The sequence below is a fragment of the Thamnophis elegans genome, chromosome 2, assembly GCF_009769535.1.
Source record: "Thamnophis elegans isolate rThaEle1 chromosome 2, rThaEle1.pri, whole genome shotgun sequence".
NCBI classification, from domain to species: Eukaryota; Metazoa; Chordata; class Lepidosauria; order Squamata; family Colubridae; genus Thamnophis; species Thamnophis elegans.
In genome coordinates, this window is record NC_045542.1 from 77,416,328 (window position 1) to 77,443,892 (window position 27,565).

The 27,565-nt window shown below is 41.8% G+C and overlaps 1 protein-coding gene across 1 annotated transcript in view; it reads left to right on the plus strand.

The window, feature by feature from the left end:
* Positions 1-27,565, plus strand: part of ERGIC1 (endoplasmic reticulum-golgi intermediate compartment 1) — an 84,103-nt gene that overhangs the window by 27,393 nt on the left and 29,145 nt on the right. The window contains exon 3 of the mRNA XM_032210292.1: positions 7,411-7,483. Coding sequence (XP_032066183.1) covers positions 7,411-7,483 — 73 coding nt within the window. The remainder of the gene's footprint in view (positions 1-7,410; positions 7,484-27,565) is intronic.

Here is a 27,565-nt window from a genome sequence, read left to right on the forward strand (position 1 = left end):
AATAGATAATTTATTGTAAAACTTGGAATTACTTTAAGTGCCCAAACTCTTCTGTGCATTGGAGCAGTCTTTATTTAAGCTTCTCTTCCTTTATTTTTTTGGGTGGAATACAGAAGTATAGAATCAGGGTCTCCAAGTTCCATTATAGTTAATTGGGTTAGATGGCATCAGAAACCATGTCCAGAAAATGAATTCAGGGATTCTGTTATTGATATAATGCTTCTTGACATTCAAATCATGCAATATGCTGTTAATTAGCATACTTTTGTCTTCATAATAAAGTATCATACATATATTTTGCATGGATTTCCTTTCTTCCTATTGATTTACAGCTCTCAAAGGGTCACCACCTCCAATATACACTACATAATATGACAAAATGAATACAAAATAAATACAAAATGCATATACCCACATATATTATATGACTCAGAGAAACAACGCAGTCTATTTTGGATGTATACAAGTACGTGGCGAGAAAAACAAATCTTGCGAGTTAGTTGTTATATACAGGATAAACATTATGCCCTTGGAATCCCTGATCTATTGTGGTTGATCCATTGCTGCCATTTAGACCACTAAACCTAACTGTCATGACTTTTTAACTGGGCAAAAAGAATGCATCATAGGGCAACTGTTTTTAAACCAAGGTACTTCAGATGGGCTAAGTTACAGAGTGTTTCCAAAATCTGGAACACAAGACTCCTGAAGGAATGAAATTTGGAAATTTGTGCCTGTTTGAGTAGTACTGACTACTGCTGCAGTTATGTGGTCTTCATTTTCAGTGTTCTGTGACAGTGTCTCAGTCAGACTTGCAATGTCTCATTCCATTACAGCCGCCGCCATTTACCTGCCTGCTGGAAAGAAAAAGGAAGGAAGGAGGAAGGAACCTCATGCACTCTTTCTGGCCCATGCTACCCCCTGCACATGCTTTCCCAACTCATGCAGCACTCCTTGCACACTTCTACAAACCCTCCCTGATCTGCACTGCCCCTGCATGTCTTCTCTGACCTGTGCAGCACCTCATGTGCAACCCACACATCCTTCTCTTCCATGTGTCTTCCCTCACCGATGTGTTACCTCTTAGGCTCCCCCTTCCTGATCCACACTGCCACCCTCCCATGCACTGTCTATATAAGACACCTCTTGTATGCTTTTAAGCACTCCCAGACAATCTTCCAACCCATGCCACTCCCCCACAGGCCATCCCTGAATGGCATGGCATCTCGGCAATCCCACATACATTTCTTGATCTGTGTGCCATCCTGCGCCCGCTACCCAAATTGCATAGCACCTCTTATGCATCTCCAGGTACCCTTCCCAAGTGTTATGACACCTCTCATGCACCTCATGTACTATTTTTCACCTACACCCCAGAAACCTCCCTTACTCTCTCCCTACCTAGCAGCAGCCATTTACCTTCCTGCTGGATTTGCAACTTCCTGCTGGCTTCCCCAATGGCTTCCTTTCTATAAACAAAGTAAATGGGGAAGCTGGCAGGAGTTTGAAGGAGGAGGAAGAAGGATAATGACAAAATGAAAGGGAGGGAGGGAGGGAGGGAGGGAGGGAGGGAGGGAGGGAGGGAGGAAGGAAGGAAGGAAGGAAGGAAGGAAGGAAGGAAGGAAAGAAAGCAAGCTCCTAGGATTCTCAGCCTGCATTACTGGCTGAGAGTTCTGGATGTTACAGTTACATATTACACATTTGACATAAATATTTATATAGCTAACTTTCTTGTTCATAAAAATAGTTGTGTTTATTTATAGGTTGGGAAATGGAAGCCTGTTCTTTACACCAGGAAGGAGAAGCCGAACTTGGCTCTTCCTTGCTTTAGGTTACGGTGTTTCAGTGTTTCAAGCAGTTGACTCCATTCCCTTAGCATTCTGGGTGGACTAAAATTACCCCTTTGCATCTAGTTTTTTTTTTTAATTACAAAAATGTGTTTATTAAAACACATGACTTCTGTTTAAGGAAAGATAGATTTAAAGATTTTCCAGGATGTGAAGTAGCATGCCAACAAAAGCAGGAACAAAGGACGATATTGGGAGTACAGTTCTGGGAAAAAGAACTAGCACATAAATCTAATACTTTAAATAAAATAAACTAATAAAAAATAAATTGGTGAACAAAACTCCGTACATGTTGGTATAGTGAAATTATATTAAATATATAAATAATAAATAATGAAATTATGTTAAAAAGCGAGAGAACAGATACAGCAAGAACAATCAGTGGGCCTAAAATGACTATTAGTGGAATCAAGCGGATTCTTGTATTATTACATAGGATTTGGCAAAATTTCCTTTGGAGATGACACAGCATCTGGTTTTTTTAATGCTGGGTCAAGAGCTATTATCCCAATCTTTCTAATCTCTGATAAATATGAGAAGATCCTGAAGACTCAGTTTGTGTAAGCTAATGCTCTTTCTAACCAGCTTGAAACAATGTGTGCCTCTTCATTCAGGTATATGGATACACTCTTAGCAGAGTGTCTCCATCTGCCTTTCCCCTTTTTGGGGTAGTCAAATATAAAACAATTTTTCTTCCTTTCCTTCCTTTCTGCCTCAAGCTCCCTAACATCCTGATTTCTTTAAATCATCTATAATTTGGGCACAGTCATTCTCTGACTGCAAGAAGTCTCACACTTTGATCCTATTCAACTGGATTCTTGTAAAGGGGTATTAATTCCAAATGTTTTCCCATAGAATAATTTGTGGAAGAGTGACATACTTTGTCAGGCATTTAGTTCCTGGAACAGGCATTCATTCATGACAAAACATGTTATATTCTGTCCACTATATTTCCTAGCATTTATGGGTGATTGACTTGTGAGAATTATTAAGACTGTAACTCAAGATCATATTTTTTCTTGGTTTAAATGGTATGATTTCAACTTAAGTTGAAGTTCATAGAATATACACCATCCATTACTATTTCTCATCTCAGGTTTATTAAAGGGTCTTGGAATTATGAATGTGCCTCCAATTACTCCCCCCCCCTAATGAGTAGCTAGACCAATTGACCTAAAAGTAGTTCCTGCCTGAACCAAGAGGTCATGCAACTCAAAGCATCCAATAAATAGACATTACAAACACACCTCTCCAGTTCCATGCATGACATACTGTGAAATACTGTAAGTGATTCAAGACTCTTCCTCTGTGCATGGAGAGTTGACCCAGGGCTTGTTCTGTATTCACAAGTACTCTACATACAAGGATGATTGGAACTCCCACAGCTATTTTATTTACTGTATTTTGGTGCATCTCAATAAGCATACACAACAACAGAGTTGTATAGACGCTACCCCAACACCCATTTTGTATGGCAATTATTGCCAATATTTGCTAAAGAGACCTTTGAATTTTACCCACTTAAAATCATAAGCCTTACAGCAATGCATGGTATAGTCCTACAAACAGGAGTACAACATAGATGTTTTCTGGAATTACAATTAGGCATGCTGTTGGAACAGTAAGATTTAAAATAATAGGAGTCCTTCCCAGAATGGGAGAAGAATATGGATAAGTAGCTATGCAAAGTGAGCTCAACAACCTGCTTCTGGTATCTAATAACTGTTGAGTAAATGCATAGTAGACACAGTCGATGCATAGCTCACTTAGAATTGTTCTCCTTTCTTGATTGGCATAAATTTTAATTTAATTTTTTTAGACAAATGTTCCATAATGACTAAAAAGGGGATGCTGCAATACATAGAACATTTCAACGGCAAGACCTTGTGGCGATGAAGATGAATATTGGAATGTCCTGACATTGTGTCTGAAGAATGAATAAAGTCACATGGTGCTTAGATGTTCCCCTCCCTCAATACTGTGGCTTGAAGCATTTCTTCCATGGTGATTCAGAATGGAGTCAAGATGTGGAGAATGTTTGCTTTAATTCATCAATATCAGCTCTGCCTCTTTCATTGTCTTATGTGTACAGATTTTGCCACACCCTCATTGCTTTCATTTGAGCCTACTTCCTTCATTCACAGTCATTGTTGAATACTGTGAACACTCAACACTGTGACTGTTTCTAAGACGCATGGAGGTATTTTTTAAAAAGATTTTGTTCATCCCATCATAACAGTAGCTCAAGGCAGTGCCACCATAATAGTAGTTTGAGGTTCGAGGTTCATTTTATTTATATGCCGCCCTATTCCCGGCGGGACTCAGGGCGGCGCACAAACCCAAGGAGGGGAAGGGAAACACAAAAACTACAACAAAAAGTACAGGGCATTTAAAACAACCAACAGCCACACGATTCGAGAGGGGAAGGGAACTCATCGACCCCAGACCTGCCGACACAGCCAGGTTTTAACGGCTTTTCGGAAGGCCTGGAGAGAAGTGAGGGTCCGAATCTTTGCGGGGAGCTCGTTCCAAAGGGCCGGAGCCGCCACAGAGAAGGCCCTCCCCCGGGTAGTGGCCAGATGACATTGGCTAGTAGACGGAACCCAGAGGAGGCCTAATCTGTGTGATCTAATGGGTCTTTGGGAGGTAATTGGCAGCAGGCGGTCTCTCAAGTACCCAGGTCCAATACCATGAAGGACTTTATAAGTGATGACTAGCACCTTGAAGCGTATCCGGAGACCAATCGGTAACCAGTGCAGCTCGCGGAGGATAGGTGTAACGTGGGTGTACTGAGGTGCACCCACAATCGCTCGCGCGGCTGCATTCTGGACGAGCTGAAGTCTCCGAATGCTCTTCAAGGGCTGCCCCATGTAGAGCGTATTGCAGTAGTTCCAGGCAGTGATCATTTTAATACTCTCTCCTCCTATTTTCACCACCACAACAATCCTGTGAGGTGAGTTGGGCTGAGAAAGAGTGTGATTGGCCCAAAGTCACCAAGCAGACTTTCATGCCTAAGGTGGAACTAGAACTCACAGCCTCCTGATTTCTAGACTGATGCCTTAACTATATACCAAACAGGCTATATAGAGAGATGTCTAATAGGATACCAAGTCTGGTAAGAAACCCAGACATTTTCAGCTTTCTTCTCAGGAAAAATGTCTATTAAATCCAAGTGTGGACAGGTACAATTAAAGGAAAATTGTAGTGATCTGCTTAATACTAGCTTGAGAAGAACTGTGATATAGCAAATGAATCTAATCTCATCTTTTAGTATTTAATTTTGTGGAAAAAGTAGCACCTAAAGCTTAATTAGTTGCTGAGGCATACAGGTGCAAGAAATCCCCTCCTCCCACTGCATAGTGTCAACATTGGCCTGTCTCACCTGGTCAGGCAGGGATGGTAGGTTGCAAACCACAACAGTTAAAGAAATCTGATTGGTGGAGTCTAGGAAGACAGCCTTCTCTGCTGTTGTCCCTGCCCCATGCAATATTCTTCCCTGGAGGTGAAGCAGGCCACCACTCTCCTGGCTTTCTGAGAAGGAGTTAAAACATAGTTTAGGGGTCTTGAATGGAGAGCCCAAAGGAGCATGGAATTGTGGGACCGGTTGGTGTCATGAGAACCTTTCCTCCGTATTTTTAAATAACTTTTCATAATGCTCTACAGAGCTTTAGTATTCCTGCTTCCTTTTAAAATTTTAATTCTAACATTTTAATTTTATATATTTTGATGTTTTATTGTACACCGCCCATTCCCTCTTTGAGGGAGATAAGTGGTTCAAAAAATAAATAAATAAACAATAAAGTGTGTAAACGTAATAAGAGGTGGCTTAGAATCACAGTGTTTCCATTGTAACTCAATTCAAAAGCTGGTGTCAATAGGCCATTAGCGGTCAGTATCAATCAAAGTCTTAAATGTTTGTCTCAACATCTAAGGAGTATACATGTCTCTCAATTCCAGTTGATAGAGAACATGAATGAGAAAAAAGTGTTTGTCTCATGTCTTGCCTCCATTAGTCATCTTGATTCCCACAGAAAAAATGCATTAGTTACACATCTGAACAATAGGGCTATTCCTTTGGCTTATATTTTTTCAGAACTGATTTCCTATCACCATGTCCATCTCCCAAGCCTTTCTACTTACTTTGTCCACCACTGAAATAGCTATGATGTTTCATTTCTGCAATTCACTCACCAAAGGAGCCCATGTCGCATATTCCATGTTACGCCTTAGGAATCAGCAAAAACAAAAACAAAAAAAAACCCTCTTTTTATTTCTCTAGACTTTTTATTAACTATTTGGATATGTTAATTACTATAAATACCAACTGGTTCCTGTATGATTTCACCTTCATCTCTGGCTGATAGGTATTATGATTTTGTTATTTTTAATGATGTTAATGGACACCATCTTCAGATAATTTTGATGAAAATATCTATACAAAATGAGATTATTCCTTTTGCAGCAAAGAAATTTTTCTAATAGGGCAGCTGCAGCAATAGAAAGCAAAAGAAATTGGCAAAAATTAGCTGGAAGAATGCAATTATCTCTCTCACGACAGGTTATCTCTTGCACCCCCTTTGGCGGTGGTTGTATATCTCTAGTATGTTGCATCCTATTGTGTCCCATTTTTTGTGCCTGCCATTTGCATAGTGGTGATGGTCATATACATTTAATAAATTAAGCACTTTTGGTTTAGCCTTTTCAGACAAAATAAGATTGGTAAGAAATAAGAGTCTTCAAATGGAGCAAGTTCTGCTTTTTTGAGACATTAGAAACTATAAAAGAAGAAATAGATAAGACAACTGCAGTAGACAGAGAATACTGGTAGTAATTGAACTTGGCTATAGCTATCTTCTCACTTAGGAATCATGTTTTCTGTTTTATTTCAACCTTTACATTATATAGAGTGGGTAGAAGGAAAAATGGAATATCTCTTACTTAATGTTAAGAACATCCAGGATGACGAAAGATAAATAGTTAAATAAGAACATCTTAGAGTTACTATTTCTTAGTGCTGATTTCATGGTTTAAGCATCTGACTCTTACTATCCTGCTGATAATCCATTTTCAGCCTGTTTATATAACATACTATTTTAAACCAATGTTTATACTACAATGTTCAAAAAAGGGCTTTTTATTCATTTTTCTTTGAGTGCCAGAACATAGTTCTAAATTACCTGAGAGTGTGTTTTCCATGCAGCCAACTTAAGACCTCTGATACACTGTTTTTAATACCTAACTATATGTGGAAGGATGAGATTTATGTCAGCCTTTGCGACTTTCTAGATCTAGGAGGTGTGAAAGAACTTTAATTTTGATTTTTATATACCATATACTGGAGTTTGGGGGAGCATTTCCATACAGCAAAGCAATATTCAAAGATAGAAGGCAAACTGAGGTTTAGGTTAGAAGAATCAGGATATATTTTTAAGGAAAGTCTCTGGCAGCATCCAGGCAACTGAGTGATAACATTGCCCTTATGAAATCAAGCTGGTTGGGGCTGGACTTTTGGATTTTTGAGGGAGGAATAAATTTAACTTTTATTTACCAATTTCTTTTCCAGTCTCTGTTTGCTGCTGTTTCTTCATATTGTTTCTATTCCTATCTGAGCTTACTGGATTCATAGCCACTGAAATGTAAGTACAAGCCATTTTTTTCTTGGCACTTCTCACTTTCAAAAAGTATATAATTTTCTTATCTAATGGTAAGGTTTTGCATGAAAAGAAGGGCTGCCAACATATAATACATAATTGTTGTAAGTCCTCGACTTACAACAATTTGTTTAGTGTTCAAAATTACAACGTCATTGAAAAAAGTGACTCATGACCATTTTTCACACTTATGACCATTGCAGCATCCCCATGGTCATGTGATTTACATTCGGATGTTTGACAAGTGGTTCAGTGGTGGATTGCCAATTTTTTTACTACCAGTTTGGGGGCGCTTGCGATGCTTCTGCACATGCGCTGAAACATCTGGGTGGATGGGTGGAGCCTCCTGCCACCGCTACTACCAGTTCACCCGATCTGGGCCGAACTGGGAGCTGAAGTGGTTCATGTTTATGATGGTCGCAGTGTCCTGGGGTCATGTGATCCCCTTTTGTGACCTTCTGCAAAGTCAATGGGAAATCCAAATTCACTTAACAACGGTGTTACTAATTTAACAACTGCAGTGATTCACTTAACAAATGTGGCAAGAAAGGTCGTAAAACGGGGCAAAACTCACAACAAATTTCTCACTTAACAACATAAATTTTGGGCTCAGTTGTGGTTGTAAATTGAGGGCTACCTATATATGTGCGTTTCTGAAAGCATGCCTCTAAATCCTGAGTCTTGTCTGCCTTCATCCTGATACCAAAATATTTCCCCGTCCCCACTTTCCAGCCTCCTGACCAGCCTCCCTGACTACCTTCTTTCAATCAATCAACAAACAGATAATTCTCATTTTAGCCTTGCAGTTTTGAATTAACCCAAATGACTTTTAAGGGCAAGGTAGAATTCCTCTGAAAGGCACGCTCACCACAATGCAGAAAGCTTGTTGCACTGGAGCCTCTCTTGCTGTTCTTGAAGGTACAGCCGAGCAAGATAAGAGCTGCTTTGCACAAATTGGGTTGAACAAGCTAGACAACATCCCAGAGTTTAATCAGTTTTGTAGGGAGTGGAAGAACTTAGAATGACAAAGTGGGAAGCAAAGAGTCTCAGAGTAGACAAGTTCATGTTCTTAACATAGTGCAGGTGTTCTCCAGATTCCTGTTTGGGGAAAGATCAGGAAAAAAAATATTATTGTGACTGGGCCAGATAAAGCCCATCTTGAGAGGATGGCTAATGATTTGATTCAATCGTGCCCATATGACCTCTTCCCTCTCATGACTATATAAATTCAATAAATACATTTTAAACCCTGGAGACATGCTTTGTATTCTCTTTTACATAGGCACATTTCATGTGTGTACACAAACACACATACACAGATTCCCATATTCTGTAGTCATTGATCTTTACAATATTTACAAACACAGCTTTGATGTAACTATGTTCAGGAATTGAAGATTCTCTTGTTCTAGAGATAGTAGCTAAATTGTGCTGGTGGAGTCTGGCAGAACCTGGGAACAAGCAGATCTACACTGTACTTTTTATATTGATATATTGAAAATCTGTAAGTATTTTTCCTATGTCTGGTTGGTGTTCTTCTGTTTATTTATTTTTGTTTAAAACAATTGTACTCTTCAATGCAAAAAATGTCAGAGTGATAAAAGCAAGAGAGACTCATGCTTAGAAGAGAGAAGAGAAATGGATTGGAAGGAAAAATCATAAGAGAACTCGGCCATAAGCTTTTAAATAGTTAATGGGCTGTTTAGGGTTGCCCAAACATTCCCCATGCCCTTTTAAAATGAACACCACTGTTGAACTTCTTCTAAGGGCAGATTCTAAGGCTACATAGCTGAAATAATGTCTATTGCTGGTGGCAGTACACAATTGTGTTGCGCTTGATAAGGGGTTTGGATTAAGATCACCAAAAAACATTTGGTCTGTAGACTTGACTAGAAAATTGAAAAATATCTCAAGGTGGCAATGGGAAATCACTTCCATATTGTAGCCATAAAGCAATGTTGATGTAAAACTTGAGGTTGTCTTTACATGAAAATGAAATAATAGGATTTCATTCCAAATGCTGCAATAACCTAGTGAGAGCCTTTTTCTTTCTATATTGATGATTAGTGGGTTGTAAATTTGGGTTGGAATTGGAAAATGAGGAGTCAAATCAGCCTCTTTGGATAGATGCTGTGGTTCCACAAAGCAAAACAAGATCTCTACCAAATCATTCAAACCACCTATAAAGGGTTAAACTGCAAGGTCAGGAATGACAGTGTCCAGTTTTGAGTTATGCATAAGAAAAGAAAGGACCTCTTTTAATTGACAGTAATGAAAGCAAACGAAACATTTGTTAATTTGAGCATTATGTTATATAATTGGGAAAAGTACATTTTATTTAATGATAGTGTATAATTTAATTTGTAATGTTTTGAAGCTTAACATATAATTTCCATACAAGCTAATTACATTTTATACTTAAAACAATTCCTATTTCACACACAAACACATACACAGAGAGAGGGAGGAAGAGAAAGAGACAGACAGACAGACAGACAGACAGATAGACAGACATTGTAATTTCCCTACCAATGGCTGACCAGTTTGCATCAAAGTGAAGAGGATATGAGAGTACAGTGTGGAATTTCATCAGTAAGAGGGAGAGAAGGACTACCCACTTCCACTGTGCCATATGTATGTTTCTATGTAATTGCTGGTATAAATTCCTTGAAAAAGGCCACATTCGAGTATAAAAGTCGTTGGAATGCAAAAATGAAGAAGTACATATGTCACCACAATCTCTCCATTTTTTCTATCCGTGGAATTTTAGAAACAATTTTTTATAATAAGATACAGGTAGCCCTCAACTTAACAGCCGCAATTGGGGCCAGAAAATTCATACTTAAGCTGCAGAGTGATTAAATGAGGCATCTGAGTTTACAACCTTTTTGCTGCTGCCATTAAGTGAATCACTGGGGTCATTAAGTGAGATATGTGGTTGCAATTTATGACCTTCCCTGCCAGCTTCTCTGTTGACTTTGATTGTCAGAAGCCAACTGGGAAGATTGCAAATTGGCAATCATGTGATTGCAAGATGCTGCAACCAACATGGTGGTTGCCAAGCACCCAAATTATGATCATGTGACTGTGGGGTTGATGTGATAATTGTAACTCTGAGGAGGGTCATAAATCACTTTTTTCAGTGCTGTCTTAACTTAGATCCATTCAGTGCTGTCTTAACCAACCACTGCATGTTGAACAAATTGAGGGCCATAAAAAAGCTATTATTGTGTAATAAGCAATCATTCACCATTAAGATCTGAGTTGTTCCTGTCCATAGAAAGTAAGACTATGTTGGAACAGCTTCCTCAGTTACTTATTTTGACTATAATGAGTGTAGTATGTCACTTGTCTGATCAAATTTAGAATTCTTGAAATAGTAGATTTACTAATCAGTGGATTCCTTATTGGCATGTAATCTTAGAATTCTACCTCCCCACTTTTCTCTCCACACTTCACCTTAGTATAAATCTCCCATCAGTCTAGCCAATCTCTGCAGTTGGAAAAGGTCCTATCAGACTCCAGATTTTTTTCCCCACAATAGACTAACAAATATAGCAACATAGGAAATTAGCTCCGTTATTTTTGAAACTGAGTGAGACACTCAGGGAATAAAAGATTCAAGGGATAAGGTTAAATATAAAATGACATTGTTTTTCTCTTGAGAGAACATAAATTGAGAGGATGTTGTATTTCAACGTTTCAAAGATATAAATAGTCCTGTTGGCAAAGACAACTATGTATTTTGCTGTATTATTAATTTGGTGTTGCTAAATTTGGATAATTAAGAAAGCCTATAATGGCAAAATATCAAGCTACAGTTTGAAACTATTTGATTTTGGAAAAATTAGGGCCAGAGAAAAAATTAGGATCAGAGAAAAATATTGCTAAATCAGGAAAAATGGGAATAGGTAATGACAAAAATGAATTTTCCAGTAAATATAAACCTTGTACATTTTTCATTCCAGCTATTTGCCACGATCTAGTAGAAAGTGTTCATATTCAGAATTCCCCCCCTACTTCATGTGTAAAGGCCTAATAGTTGTAAGCACGTTTTCTGATTACCCAATAAGGGATGTGCTATATTATTGTTTACAGAAGATAAAATTAAATCGCTGACATATTTGTGTTATGGTAAGACAGACAATTTCCACCAACCGGGTAATGTGCAGTAAGAATTAAAACTTCCACATATTAGAAGTTTTAATTTTGTTTTTCTTACTTGAGTGTATTGATCACATTGTGGTTTTAGAATTGATCTCCAAATTATTGCTATACACTAAATTGCTTTGGATATATGACAAAATTTTGAATTAGTTTGTCACTGTATGTTCCTCTTAAGCTTTGAATTCAGCTGTACACCTTAAATGAATAAATAAATAAATAAATAAAATAATGTTTCCTGTGATGTTCATATTGAAATAAATTATTTGAAACTATTTGATAAAATAAAATCATAGAAGCAATTTTTCCAGTCAGTAGCAAATGAACTTCCTCCTTCAAGTTCTCTTTCTACAAAGCAAAAATCAGCTTTAATTAGTGACACTTAAGATGAACAAATCAAGCCTGGGTTATGAATTACTCACTGGCATCCGGCCTAGATCATGATTAACTCACTGTGTTACCCATGACGCATAATTCTTTGGGTATTAAGCATGGGTGACTTTCCCTTGAAAAGAGCATTTGAATGAATAGATTGTGGCATCAAGTCACTGAGAGATGTTGGGATTTTATGATGGCTGAAATAAATAGAGGCAACTTTGGCTGTTTTCTGGTTCTCCTAGGTGCTGCTTGGAGTGCCCAAGCATGGGTTAACTTCAGCTTGCTGCCCAAGGACTGAGTTCAAATCTTTGTGTAGCCACGCCTCCTGTTCCCCACAGAGGCTCAGTTTTTAAAAACTCAGTCGCCCTAAAAGGATGCAGTTGGGGAGTTCCAGTCCTTGAACAGCAAATTGGACTTTCCAAGTAGTTAGTGTAGCCTTTTTTCTTATTTTTGTGTTTAGCATATAGTGTTAGGATTCCTTTAAAAATTCACTGGATAAGATTCACTCCTAATTAAAGTGCGGAACAGGTGCTCGGAGCGCAGCTAGCTTCCGCAACCACCGCAGTTGAGGCACCACCGGGAGGTTTGTCAGCGGTTGCTAGGGAGCTCTGAGGGCAGGTAGGCAGGTAGGGACCCCTCCGTGTTTGCTGCCAGTGCTCAAGATTTAGAACGGAGGCTCTACTGAGCGCTCCGAACTGCCGACAGCACCCCGGTGCACTCCGTAGCTTGTGGCCATTTTGGAAAGAAAAAAGTGACATGCTTTATTCTCAAGCCGTTTGCTTGACCGTAACCTGGTTTCCACAGCAGATTGTCGCTGGGAGGGCTTCTTAATTTGGAATCTCGCTCTGGGTCTGCAGGCAGGTCTCTCCTTCCCAGGAAGACTTGAAAGCGGCTACAAGGAGTTTGGCTTCCTCGGGCCATTCCTTGCTTTACCACTGCACAGATCTGCAGTGCCTTGAGACTTCCATTTTGGCACCAAAATATTGCTGACTGTTACTGATCCTGGCAAGGCCCTTTTTTCTCAGAACTTGGACTGAATTAAAGGGGCGTACTTCCAGAACTATTGCATTACTAGGATTTTCACATCTATAGCTCTGACTGAGAAAGAGGTGTACCATGGCCAGCAAGAACGTGTCTGAAGCCAGGGATCAAACTGAACCTCCTGCTAACAAACACGCCAGGCCCAACCCTGCTGCTAAGGGGGACAGTGCAGGCTGCTCTGCAAAAGGGAAACAGCCCCAAGCCAAGAAAGTCTCAAAAGCTGCAGAAAGGTTGGCTGAAAGGAGACAGAAGGCCCTGGAGAGACAGTTTCAAAAGGCAGTCAGTGCCCAGACACAAACTGTGCAAGCCAGGGAACCACCTTTACCATCAATTTCTACAGACATTCCCATGGTGGAGACTCCATGGGAGGGCTCCCCATCTCTGGCAGACGATGGGGATTTTGGATTCTCTTCCAACCCTTCCAGGGCTTCCCCCAGGTCTCTTATTTCCTCTCTAGAGGAGGTAGACATGGAAGAGGCCTGTTCTCTTATGAGGGAAGAGGCTCCTCCCACTAGCCCTAATGCTGGGGAGGCTCCTGAGTTATCCCAAGCAATGCAGGAGGTGATTCAATGGGCAATATCACAAGGGATTGCTAGTGGCATCCAACAACTGGGTTTATCCTTGCCCCTCCTGAGCAAAGCCAAAAAAGTTCTCCCTCCATCCTACGGGGCCTCCCCTCCTCCTTCCTCAGTGGTCAGCAAGGTGTCTGATGAGGAGGAGGGTGGTCAGGATGCCCCATATCTGTTGGAGGATGAGAATCCAGCCCCCGACGCCCCCGCATTCTCTGGCTTATTTAAACCTACAATGTTCAAGGCCATTCTGACCAAAGCTACGGCTTCGTCCATTCAAATGGGACTTCCCGCCCAATCTGATAAGAATACTGCTGATCAGAGTAACAAGGAGACTGTAGGACCAGGGGATCCAGGCGCAGGCCTCTTTAAGGAAGCCACTCCTCCTCAGGAGTTGGTTCCAGCACCACAGCTGTTCCTGGATATCATCCAGCGACAATGGGTTCAACCTGAGTTATTGGCCAATCCTAGTGGGGTGGATAAGAAGCTCTACTCGGTAGAGACTGCCATGGAGGAGCTCTTGAAGCTTCCGCAAGTGGATGATCCCATAGTGGCACTGACCTCCAACTTGGTCCTCCCAGCCGATCTACTGGAAGGTCTGAAAGCGGAAGACAAAAAGGTGGAGAAAGCCTGCCATAAAACTCACATGGCCACTGTGTGGGCCATGAAGACCTCCTCCTCCTCTTCCTAATTCAGCAGGGCAGCTCTGTTTTGGCTTCGCAAACTGTTAGCCAACCTCCCTGCTGGGGATGCTAGGTCACACCAAGACGTGAACAAGATCATTGCAGCGGTCAAGTTCTCAGCTGATGCTTCACTTAATGCCACCAAATTTTCATCTAGGGCTATGGCTTCAAATGTGACCACCCGCCGCTTGCTGTGGCTACGCCATTGGCAGGCAGACATGAAGGCTAAGTGGAAGTTGGCCTTGGCACCCTTCAAGGGTGGCAAGGTATTTGGGGAGGCCTTGGACTCTGTCTTGATTGAGTCCAAGGACAAACAGAAGATTTTACCGGCGGTCACCAAGAAACCTGACCGCAAAGGTCAGCCCTATTTTCTTAGGCAATCCTTTCAGAACAATGACTCCCCTTCCACCTCGGAGAGTTTTCCCAGGTCCTATTCCCAATCACAGCACTGCATCCAGGATAGGGAGTCCTTCAGGGACAGACCCAGGCAGCAGGGGAACCACATGTCCTTTTGAGGGGGGTTCTCCAACTGCTCCTTTTGTAGATGCAAGTGACCATCACTAGTCCCCTCCCATCGGGGGTCGGATACAGCTTTACGCCAACCAGTGGGAGGAGACAACGACGAACGCTGGGTACTGAACACCATTCGTCACAGTCTCACCTTAGACTTCCTATCCCTTCCTCCTCGGTCCTTCATTCGTTGCCCCATCCCAAAGTCACCCCACAAGCAACAAATGATGCAGGTGGAGGTCCAGCATCTACTGGACATAGCGGCCATAAAGTAGGTGCGCTTCAAGATGCAGTCCCTCCAGACCATCTTGGGCTGCATCAGGCAGGGTGACTTCCTGACTTCAATCGGCCTGAAGGAAGCGTACCTGCAGGTTCCCATACATCCAGCGCATTGCAAGTTCCTGAGGTTCCAGTTTGCAAATCAACATTATCACTACAAGGCACTCCCCTTCAGCATGCCATCAGCCCCCAGGACCTCCATCAAGCTCCTGGCTGCTGTCGCTGCACACCTCAGGACTCATCCGGTGAGGATCATCTGCTACCTGGATGACATCCTGTTAATGTCGGCATCCAGACACAGGGCGCGCCAGGATCTCGATGCCACCGTCCACGCACTACAACAACATGGGTTCTCTGTCAATCTGGAGAAGAGCCATTTGGAACCTACCTCCAGGATTCAACACCTGGGCACTGTGATTGACTCCAGAACCTTCAGGGTCTTCCTCACGCAGGAGCGAAGGGACAGCATCACATCCCCAGTGTGCCATGTCAGGAAATCCAGGTTAGCACCTCTAGTGACTCTGTCTCAGCTGCTGGGGAAGCTGATCTCGTGCATTGATGCTGTTCCATGGGCGCTGCTGCACGCATGAGAACTTCAGTGGTTCCTTCTCCCATACAGTGACACAGGGCCAGAAAATCCAGGAGGGTGGTCACCGTTCCCCCCGGAGTGGTTTGGTTGCTCAGGTGGTGGCAATCCCCAGCATTAGCGAGGGGATCCCTATTCAAGAAACCAGAGCTCCTGGTCATAACAACACACGCCAGCTTATATGGCTGATGCGCTCACCTGCAGACTCACGTGACGCAGGGCAGGTGGTAGCAGGCGGAGCTCGCCCACATAAACTGGCTGGAGCTCAGAGCCACCAGACTTGCCTTATGCCACTTCCATTGATTCATCGAGGGGCATCATGTCCTCATTCTGATGGACAACATTGCCACCAAAGCTTACGTCAATCATCAGGGCAGCACTCGATCGATGGCCCAGATGTCAGAGGCAGAAGCATTGGGGCATTGGGCAGAACACCACCTCGAGTCCTTGAGGGCAGACCACATCTCCGGGGAGAACAATGACAGTGGACTGGCTGAGCTGAATGATCATCAGCAACTCGGAGTGGCAGCTTCATCCATCACTGTTCCACCAGCTGACGCAGAGGTTCGGTCTCCCGGTTCTAGACCTATTTGCCAGTCCCAAGAATGCTCAGCTCCCCCAGTTTATTTCAAGGTTTCACTGCCCTGACACAGAAGGGATGGATGCTCTTTGGTGCCGCTGGCCCCCAGGACTGCTATACGCGTTTCCGCCCCTCCCACTGATACCTCAGGTGATCAGGAAGATCCTACTGGAGGGGGCCGAGGTACTGCTCGTGGCTCTGCACTGGCCATGGAGGTCCTGGTTCGCCGACCTTGTCAGTCTGTCGGTGACCGAGCATTGGCGCATTCCTCAGGAGCAGATTTCCCTCTACCAGGAAGCCATTCCACACCCGGACCCTTGATGGCTTCAATTGGCCACGCGGCACTTGAGGGGGAGCTCCTGAGGCAGGACAATTTCTCTGATAGAGTCATCCGCACTATTCAGGCGTCCAGGAGGGGGAGCTCCTGAGGCAGGACAACTTCTCTGATAGAGTCATCCGCACTATTCAGGCGTCCAGGAGACCTTCCACTGTGCGGATCTATGATGCGACATGGACCAGTTTCTCTTCTTGGTGTCACTCCCATCAAATCATCGCCACGGCTGCGACAATTCTGCAAATCCTGGATTTTCTACAGGACGGCTTGGACAAGGGTCTGGCCCCCAACACACTTTGGAGACAGACTGCAGCCCTGGCCACCATCTTGTCCAGAGACGACTCTCAACTGCTCAGCAGACACCCAAGGGTTCGCAGCTCCCTGAGGGGGACTACCAACTTACGCCCCCCCCCCCCGACGGTGCACTGTTACCCGACTTGGGACTTGTCAATTGTCTTGCAGACCCTAACATCACCACCATTCGAACCTATCCGCTCGGCCAGTCTACGACATTTGTCACTCAAAACTGCCTTCCTCATAGCCATTACCTCGGTGCGCATTATCTCAGAGCTAGCTGCGCTCTCCATTAGGGAGGACCTTTGTATCATACATTCGGACAGGGTCATTCTGAGATTGGACCCAGCATTTTTACCAAAAATTAACAGCTTATTCCATAGAACGCAGGAGAAGATCCTTCCCGACTTTTGCCCCCACCCTAGCCATCTCAGGGAGCAGGTCTGGCACAAGCTAGATGTGCGCCGCGTTGTGCAGGTATACAAAAAAAGGACGGCCTCCTTTCGCAAGTCGGAATCGTTCTTCGTTTCATTCCAACCTACTTCAATGGGCAGGAAGGTGTCATCTTCTACCATAGGTCTTTGGCTGCGCACATGCATAAAGTTGGCCTACAAACAACAAGCCAGGCCTCGTATAACAGCACACTCCATGAGGAACGCTGCGATGACGGCCACCTGGGCCACTCAAGCACCCATTGAGATCTGGCCGCTTGGTCCTCGCCGTCTCCGTTCATTCGAAACTACTCCTTTGCCTTGGCTGAGGCTTCGTTTGGAAGGAGGGTCTTGCAGCGGGTCCTTGCGACCCCTGTTAACCGGGACGTTCCTTCTTCCCTGGGACCACATAGCTTGGGTATGTCCCATGCTTGGACACTCTAAGCAGTGCCTGGGAGAATGACTGTTGGCTTACCTGAATGGTCGTTCTCTAGGCGCTGGGGGAGTGTCCAACCCTGCCCTGGGGTTTTTTCTTGGATGGGTGCAGGACCTTGCACCATAAGACATGTACTTTTCCATACAGCAACCTTTGGATTGGATATCTTCATTTTTAAAACAGCCTCTGTGGGGAACAGGAGCATGGCTACACAAAGATTTGAACTCAGTCCTTGGGCAGCAAGCTGAAGTTAACCCATGCTTGGACACTCTCGAAGCGCCTAGAGAACGACCATTCAGGTAAGCCAATGGTCATTTTCAAAGACATTTTCTTCTTTCAGGTTTATTTGCATTTGTTTTGATATTTTGGCGATTACAGTTCTTACAAGGTTTTATATCAAATATTTCTTAAATAATTCTTATAACTTATATTTGACTGACCTTATCTTCAGACTTTTCAGTGCTCCTCTTTCCAGAGAGCTCTAATATTCCTCTAGCTGAGGAATTCATATTTTGACATCCCAAAATATATTTAGTACAATGTACTACATTATGTGGCATTTAAAAAAGATATTGTTTTGATTATATTTTAGTCCTGCTCTCAATGCTGGATCCCTGATGCTGGCTATTTGCATTGATAGGAAAAATATATCTTGCTTCATACTTTTTTTTTTTTTTTGAAAAACACAAATTGCAGATGTTTGAGTGGCAGGAGGGGGGGGGAACAAGCTTCCCTATCTCCAAGTAATCTTAGTTGGCCCTAGCTATTCCACAATCTTTTTTTTTTACATATGAAATATAAAATAACACTGCTTTATAGTTAAGGGTGGAGCTATGTAATTATTATCATACGTAGTCTGGCTCTAAGTTTGGTAAGGTTAAAGGAAGCATTTCCTGGTGTAAAACTTCCTGTAAATGTATTGTCCAAGTCCTGATGAAAACACAACAGTTCTTTATCTCTTAATCAGCAATTTCTTCCTTAACAATAACACCTGAGGAAGCATCACATTTCTGGTGCAGGTTTCCCTAACTAAATGGCAGCATCAGAAGCCTCTAAATAGACACTTTATAAGCCATTAAATTATCAGCAGATTCCTGTTTGGTTAACTTTGCATCTCTCTGAAAAGTTGGATGTCAGGAATTTTGGATGAGTATTTTTGCAAAACAAATATGATTTGCTTACATTTTCTGTCTGATTGAGTCAATCTGCTGATTGGAGAACATGTACTTTTGGGTATAATAAATTGCTCATCCCTGGTATGTAGTGCTTTGGGGTATTCTGCTGACGAACCAATAAGGTGATGGCTGGGGAACATAACAAGGCATCCCTGTTCACAGCAGTAGCTCAAGGGTTCTGGGTGTCCAGTGTAACAATGTCTCAGATTCTCTCTGTCGCAGGGAGACACTTTAGCCAGAAATTGTACTTTATTACTATTATTATTTTTCTAATGGCCTCTGAAAGCTAAAAGAGGGGTGGTAGTGATGTTATCACTTAGATCAGTGGCTCCCAATCTTTTGGGCACCAGGGACCAGTTCCATGGAGAGATGATTTTTCCAACCCTGTAGGAGGCGTTGTTTCACGTGCTGCCTGCATCCCATTGATGGGGTTCATTTGTTTGCATGTTCCAATTACTGGCATGCTGTGGACCGGTGGTGGTCCACGGACTGGGTGTTGGAGACTCCTGACTTAGACACTTAACATGTCATTTGTACGGTTATTTTCTTTTAAAAATGGAAAATACATTCAGTCAATGTTCAGGAGTATACAGGGGAGGGCTGCTGGGGGTTTACACAGGTTTGGGCGATCCAGGGGTGGCATTTTGGGGTTCGCCGAACTGGGCAGAATCTAGGATGCCCAGTTCGGCGAACCCCAAAATGCCACCCCTTGCTGGCCACGCCAACCCCTCCCCTCCCACCCCACCCCTCCATGCAGCCCATACCTCATGTCAGGTAAGTGCAGGGACCACATGGAGGCTCAGGGAAGGTGGGGAATGGGCTTACTGGAGGTTCCAGAAGTCTGGAAATGGGCCTGTTCCTGGTCTCCGGAGTGCTTCCGGGGAAGCAGTTTTTGCCCACCCAGAGGCTCGAAGAAAGCCTCTGGAGCCTGGGGAGGGGAAAAAATGCTACCCCCACCCCCCGTGGTGCATGAGACTGACTAGTCCATGGCCACGCTCACCTAGCAATGGGGCAACGAACCCGTTGCTGCAATTTTTGAAGCCAACCCCTGGGAGCACTCTTGGATGTTGGAGGAGGTAGTCAATAAATGACATGGGACTGAAGCTTGATTTAGAATTGCCTACCACTGCACATACGCATTGCTGCATACCTATATGTGAAGGGGTGATAAGCGTAAATTGCAGATGGTTGTGAATGGGCAGATACACATACCTCCTAAATTCCAACTGTGTGTTATGGGGAGGTGCGTGCCCTGAATGCTGATTGGTTGATCTAACTTCCTGTTCTGTACTTTGATGTTTGAGTGCCCCCTAGTCAGAATGTTAACATTTACAGAAATATAAATGGAACCTTCTCCAGGTGACAAATGCATACATTACCTGACATGCAGTGCCGAAGAAGTCTGCTCGATCCTTGAAGCTTCCTCCTTTATTATTGTCCAGCTTATCTTTTAAGGCTGAATGAATGTGGAACATTTGAAACCTATTCTTGGACAGTTAAGGTGTTACTGGATTAGCTTATTGCATATTCCTCCAGGAAATCACATTATTTTATTGATATTCAGACTGAAAGATTAAGTGAAATCTAAGAATATTCAAATATATATATATATATATATATATATATATATATATATATATATATATATATATATATATACATACACACACACACATATATATATATACATATATATATATATATATATACACACACACATATATATATATACATATATATACATATACATATACATATACATATACATATACATATACATATACATATACATATACATATACATATACATATACATATACATATACATATACATATATATATATATATATATATATATATATATATATATATATATCCCCTTTGGGGTACATTTGGGGATAAAATGAAATAATGTAATCTTTTCAATTCCTCCCTCACCCCTTTTTTAATCCATTCTCCTTGCAAGATGAAATGTTACAACTCTGTTCTTCTCCTTTTGCTGGAGAAATAAGAAAATGAAAACTGACTAAAATTTCAAAACACTCACATCATTTATCCTTCAGAGCTCTGTTTTTTCATTTTCCTGTAAAAAGAGCACATTAAAGCAAGGAAGAGAGCTCTGACTCCAAGAACAAATAAAGGAAATGAGGTCAGTGTTCCATATTTGGATTTTTTTAAGGTTGACAGTCACAAACAGGTACTCTATTCCACTAAGTGAATGACTCAAGTGGTTTGGAAAATTAAGCCGCAAGTTAAATGCCTTTGGTATTTCCTGGGCAGGATTAGTGGTAGGTTGATGTACCTGAGACAACATTCATTGTAATTTTTAACGGCCTTTTCTACCTCATCTTGCTGATACATCATAAATCAAATAATCTCTTTCATAGGTAACCCAGATTTGTAACTGGTGGCTGCTATTATTATAATGATCTAACTGGTGATATAATCATCACCCATCTTTTGACCTAATTAATAATACTCTGTAGAAATGATGTTGAACTTTTCCATATATTCTCCAATTGAGGAGGAATAAACTAATTAATTCAACTTACGCTACAAATAATATAGCAAAGGATGTGGATTACATTTACTGGGTTGTGAAATATTACCAAAGTAATGCATGTTTTATTATCAAGAAAATATTACAGCTGCAAGTTATGTAATAGCAATATATTGTATTTGCTATATTGATTTTAAAACTTGAAGAAGTTGAGATGAATGATGGTATTTAAGTATTTTAAGCAAATTGTTCGGTACAATAATGCTTGAAGAACTCAGATCAACACATTCAGTTCAATGAAGGTTGAAGAGTTGAGATAATCCTTATTCAAAAGGTAATATTTGGTGCACATACCTTGTTAAAAAAATTGTGTAATGTAACTGTAAGAATTGTAGAAAACAAAACACAAGGAAAAAACACCTGTAAAAACAATTCATTTTTGGGCAAATTCTCCTACTTTGTTCAGCTAGAATTTATAGCATGTTTAGAACAGTTCACATTATATCTCATTTGAACTTTGTTCTTTGCTACAGCCATAACTCCCCTTTGTCCTTTCTACATGTATGTACTAGTTTATAGTATTTTGGCTTTTTCTTGTTTTTTATCGTAATAAATATTGGTGTGAATCTGGATGGATAACAATTTTGCTGTGGTTTGTGCACAAAAGAAAGCTAATGTGTAAGAAAGGTGTGCCGTGTACTTATTTACTGGTGTAAGATTCAAAAAGGGGTTTTGTCCCATTTTCCCTTGAAATCATAAATAGAATGGATAACATGTTGGAAACAGTACAAAGAATAGTGCTCTGTTATCTCAACATCTAATGGCTGTCATTTCTTTTGTTTCTGAAGATGGGGGATGGCGGGAACCTATCTTCTTTTGAATTTCAGAGCATTTCCCAACCAAATTCCTACTCCCATTTCACATTCCTTGTATGGTTCTAGATCAGTGATGGCGAACCTTTTCAGGACCGAGTGTTCACTAGAGCTCTGGAAACTTGAAGACTAGCTGGCCGGTGCGCATACGCACGACAGCCAGCTGGTCTTCACATGCACTAGAGCCCTGGAAACCCGAACACCAGGGGCTCTGGCACACATGAGGATCAGCTGGACGATGTACATGGACGCACCGGAAACCAGAAGAGCAGCTGGCAATGGGACGCAGGCACTGGTTGCCGGTTGTTTTCCAGGTGCGATTCAAGGTGTTAATTATGATCTTTAAAGCACTCCATGGCTTAGGCCCAGGGTACTTGTGAGACCGCCTACTGCCACCGGTAGCCTCCCACCGTCCAGTACGATCCCACAGAGTTGACCTCCTCAGGGTACCTTCGGCCAAGCAGTGTCACCTGGCGACCCCCAGGGGGAGATCCTTCTCTGTGGGAGCGCCTTCCCTTGGGAATGAGCTGCCCCAGAGCTTCGCATAATCCCTGACCTCCGGTCCCTCCGTCGCGCCCTAAAAAGTTGGCTTTTGCAGCAAGCCGGCCTGGCCTAAATAGAATAAATTAAATTATTAATTTTAATTTTTAATTTTAATTTAATCCTAAATTTGATTTAAATTGTCAATGGAAGGTTATTGGATTTCCTATTTAATCTTTTTTAACTTTTGTCATATGTGTTTTTATGTTGTACGCCACCCTGAGTCCTTTGGGAGAAGGGCGGCATATAAGTCCAATAAAACCAAACCAAAACCAAACCAATCATGGTTCTAGATGCACCAAAATATTTGCAGCCATATACTCACTGAGGAGGTGGTGATATCAATTTGAGAGACATTTTCCTGTTTCAGGCTTATGTGTTGAGAATTCCAGTGGTTATTTTCTTGTAGATGTCCTGCCTCCAAAAAGGTCACTGAAATCTCTGCACTGAGTCAATCTTTTCTTTCAGAGTTGAGGGCAAGGATTCCTTTACAGGTAGTCCTCGACTTACAACCATTGGTTTAGTGACTGATCAAAGTTACAATAACACTGAAAAAAGTAACTTATGACCATTTTTCACACATATGACCATTGCTCCAAGGTCACCTGATTTACATTTGGATGCTTGACAACTGTTTCACATTTAAGATGGTTGCAATGTCCCAGGGTCATGTAAATTACCTTTGGCAACCTTCTGACAAGCAAAGACTATGGGGAATCCAGATTCACTTAACAACGGTGTAACTTAATTTAACAACTGCAGTGATTCACTTAACAAATGTGGCAAGGAAAGAAGGAAAGTTGTAAAATAGAGCAAAACTTACTTAACAAATTTCTCACTTAACAACATAAATTTTGGACTCAATTGTGGTCATAAGTTGAGGACTATCTGTATATCCTTGTTTTCAGTTAATACTCCTGTCACTTAATGCTTGGCTTCCACTAAAGTTAAGAGAGGAGGGTCATGGTGTCTGTATCACCAAAGTTTGGTGAAATACAGAAAAGACAGATGCAACTACTTACTCTGAGTGGTGCTGTTTCTTGGACTTGTTCAGCATTCTGCCCCTACATTCCATTTGATCTATAAACTCCTCCCTTCGGTCTTCTGGGACAACTGATTTACAAATCAGACCTGCTGATGTCTTATTCTACGACATCCTTGGATGGAATGCAAGTGGTTCATCAGTAAAGAGGATTTCCTGGATGGACTATTTTGATCCGCACATTTGTTATTATCAGTGAGAAATCTGAATGACGTTCTAAGGTTTGTGTTGGCAACTGAAGAGTACCTTGTGATTCCTTAGAAGCATTTATATTATAGCAGCAGTTGTTAAAGTGTGTTTTGAGGACCGCTGGACAACCCTGAGATCCCTTCAGGAGGTGCATGAATTCAAATAAATATAATAGACACTTTCAGTTTTAATCTCTAATACAATAAATATTGATTCAGTTTGGCATAGTGGTTAAGAGGCTAAGCTGAAACCAGGAGACCACGAGTTCTATTCATGCCTTAAGCACAAAGCCAGGTGGTTGACCTTAGCCCTAGGAAGGAGACAGGGAAAACTTTGAAAAACCTTGCCAAGAAAACTGCAAACTAGTATGTACTTACTGGAAAGTAGTAAGCATTTTTGGTGATTTATTAAACTCATAAGTGAGTGTTAAAAGTGGTGGGTTGCAGCGGTATGCCCCGGTATGGGAGTACCGGTGCCTGCCCGGAGCACCGGGTACCATTCTGGTACAGTGCCCCGGAAGGCACACCTGCCCGCCTGAGCACCTTACCTGTCTTTAAACTCTTCAGCGCTTCCGCGCATGCACACACCGTGTGCCAAGCAGCTGCAGCATCGCGGAGGTGTCGCTGGAAGGTAAGACGCATGCTCGCGCTGCACATGTTCATATGGAGGACGCCAGGCCCACCTCTGGTATTAAACCATCTCAGTTGTGAACACTGGAACTGGTTTACACAAAATCATAATATGAAAAAGACTCGAACCCTATGACGAATGTATCAGGCCGCTCTTGTCTTTGCTTCTTTATAGGAAACGAGGATTCTGTTGCTTGATGTAGCTCAGAAAAAATTAGTTCTTTTTCATGTAGCTCCTGAAAAAACCTTTCATAAAGGTTAAATGAGCTAACGTATCTCCACCTCTCAGAAGACATGCCCTACACAGTTTGCGTGTGAGATGTATGCATGCACCTACAGTGTCACGTACATAAATCCTCTTTAAATTCTCCCAACCTCTTGCAGCAGAATTTTCTCCATGAATGTGTACTTATTGTTGGTCATTCAGTGTTAGACCAATTATACACAACGCATCGCTGAAAATCTGCTATCTTCTTGGCATCATCATCGTTATCTGGATTCCAAGAAATTATGCGGTATTGCGTATCAACACCAACTCCCCTTTAGCTACGTCTGATATAACCTGAGCCCATAACCAGTGTTAGGTAAGCTCCCCATTGAGAGAGCAAGTGCGTTCAGAGAAGCATTGTGAGAATGGTGTTGGAGAACACACAAACCAGCATACAGAGACACTGCAGTTTAAATAGGCTTTTACCTTCATGGAAATAGAGGTATCAGAGTCCATCAAACAGTCCAAATCATACACGGTTAAGACAGTCAGTCATCAATGTCTTTCAGTTAAGGGATAATCCAAATAACATATCCAGTATCATATAATCAGTTCAGTACTCAAAGTTTGCTAGCAGTTGCAAAACTTACAATAGCTCACGGCACTTTCTAACAGCCAGCTTCCAAAACACTCAGATCAGATCATCCCAGCATCTAACAAACAGAGAGCTAATAGTCATTCTGGCTCCCTGTTATGGCCGATTGAGGAAAACAGCAACCAATCACATTTTACAGTATGATTTAAAGAAACAAGTACACCATTGTTACATGATTTATATATTACCACCCCAACCATTAGATTATATTCCTAACAGATTGCACATTGAAAGCTGAAGAGTCTGAGCAAATCTCTTTTAGCATATATCTGATGCTGAGAAACTTGTCTCAATTGATTGTCTCAATCTCGGGTTTTTCTCTTCTTTCCTTTTTCTCATAAATGTGAAGAGTGTCAAGAATATGTAGACAATGGAAAAGAATAGAATTGACTTAATGAGTTTCTGGAAATAAGGGTCAATTGTTCTTCCTCTCTTTCCACTTATTCTAGAACGAGCTGGTTTACTGATTTACTTGCTTTCCTTACTGACTGCTTGTTTAGCCAAGGTTTGAAATTATGATGGTGCTGAAAAAGATTTACAACTGGTCCTTGAATGTGCAGGCTTTGCAGCATCCTTGCAATCACATGATCACCATTCAGGCCCTTGGCAACTGGCATGCATCTATGATGGCTGCAACATCCCCTGGTCACATGATTGACAATTGCGACCTTCACAGCTGACTTCCAACAAGCATTGTCAATGGGGAAGCCATCATGAAGTCACAGGTCATAGTCATGCTTAATGGCCTCTAGTGATTTGCTTCATGATCATAGACCGAATTGGCAACGTAGGTCGAGTGCAGTCATGTGATGTTTCACTTTATGATCACGTCTCTTAGTGTTGGAGTTGCTGCTCTGTTTCATAGTTGGCAAGTGAGGGCTACAAATAATTCAGCTCTGGAGACTGCCTTATTCAACTGGGGGAATGGGAATAGGATGGAATGTCTATGTTCCAGGAGGATAGAGCAGACCCAACAAGAATCTTTCACTTCTAGGCCTCTGAGGTGCTATGCTTGACATGATAGACCATTTCTTGTCTCCTTTGCCTTATTGGGGCTCATCTGCAACATATCAACAAATATGATGCATCTTAATTCTCTCACTGTGATTCTAGCCATGGAGAGAAGAGAGATCAGACTTGTATGTCCTTACTATGGAGGGCAGCTAAGTTCTTGATCTCTGATAATTCTGGAATTTAGATTTAAGACTGATGCTGATGACATCATGTAGAGCTGCTCTGGCCATCCAAAGATTGCTAATGTTGAAGCAGCCTGCTGCCTGATCTGTTTGGAGGTTCAGCCACATTGCAGAAATGTTCTATGCTTATGGTACTTGCTGTTCCGCTGTCTCTGGATGTTTTTCTGCTTCTTGGATTGGACTGGTCCATGAGAACTGGCAAGTTTTTTGACTTGTTATTCCTCAGCTCCAATCTTTATGGTAGCTGCAACATGTCTCTTGGACTGTAGTCCCTCTTACCCATACCTATAATTACTAGAATTGCCATCATGGCTGGCATGGTGTATCTTCCTCCTCCTCCTACCTAGGTAAATTGGTTGTAACTTTTTCCCACTAGCTCCCTTTTTGGTGACTGAGAATATGTGTATGCCTGCCATTCATTTTTATATGACACAAGGCATTTGGAGGTATAATTTTGGAGGCCACAATTTATTTTGCTGGTATAGAATGTCCATAGGCATTCTGTTGCTGTATGAATGAAATGTATATCTGGAATAGGTGATACATTGGGCAATTCCAACCTGGAAGTCTTCAGATATGTGGATTTCAGCTCTTCTCTACAATGACTAATAAATTCTGGGAATTTATCCTCATATCTTTTTCCCCTGTCCATATTGTAGAAAAAGACAAATACTGTTGGGCAAATTTTCTTGTAGAGCGCTTTTCATCAGCTGTAATATTCAAAGTTAAAAACCTCTTAAAAGATTTTGAAGAATCTTAAGAGTCTCTAGTAAATT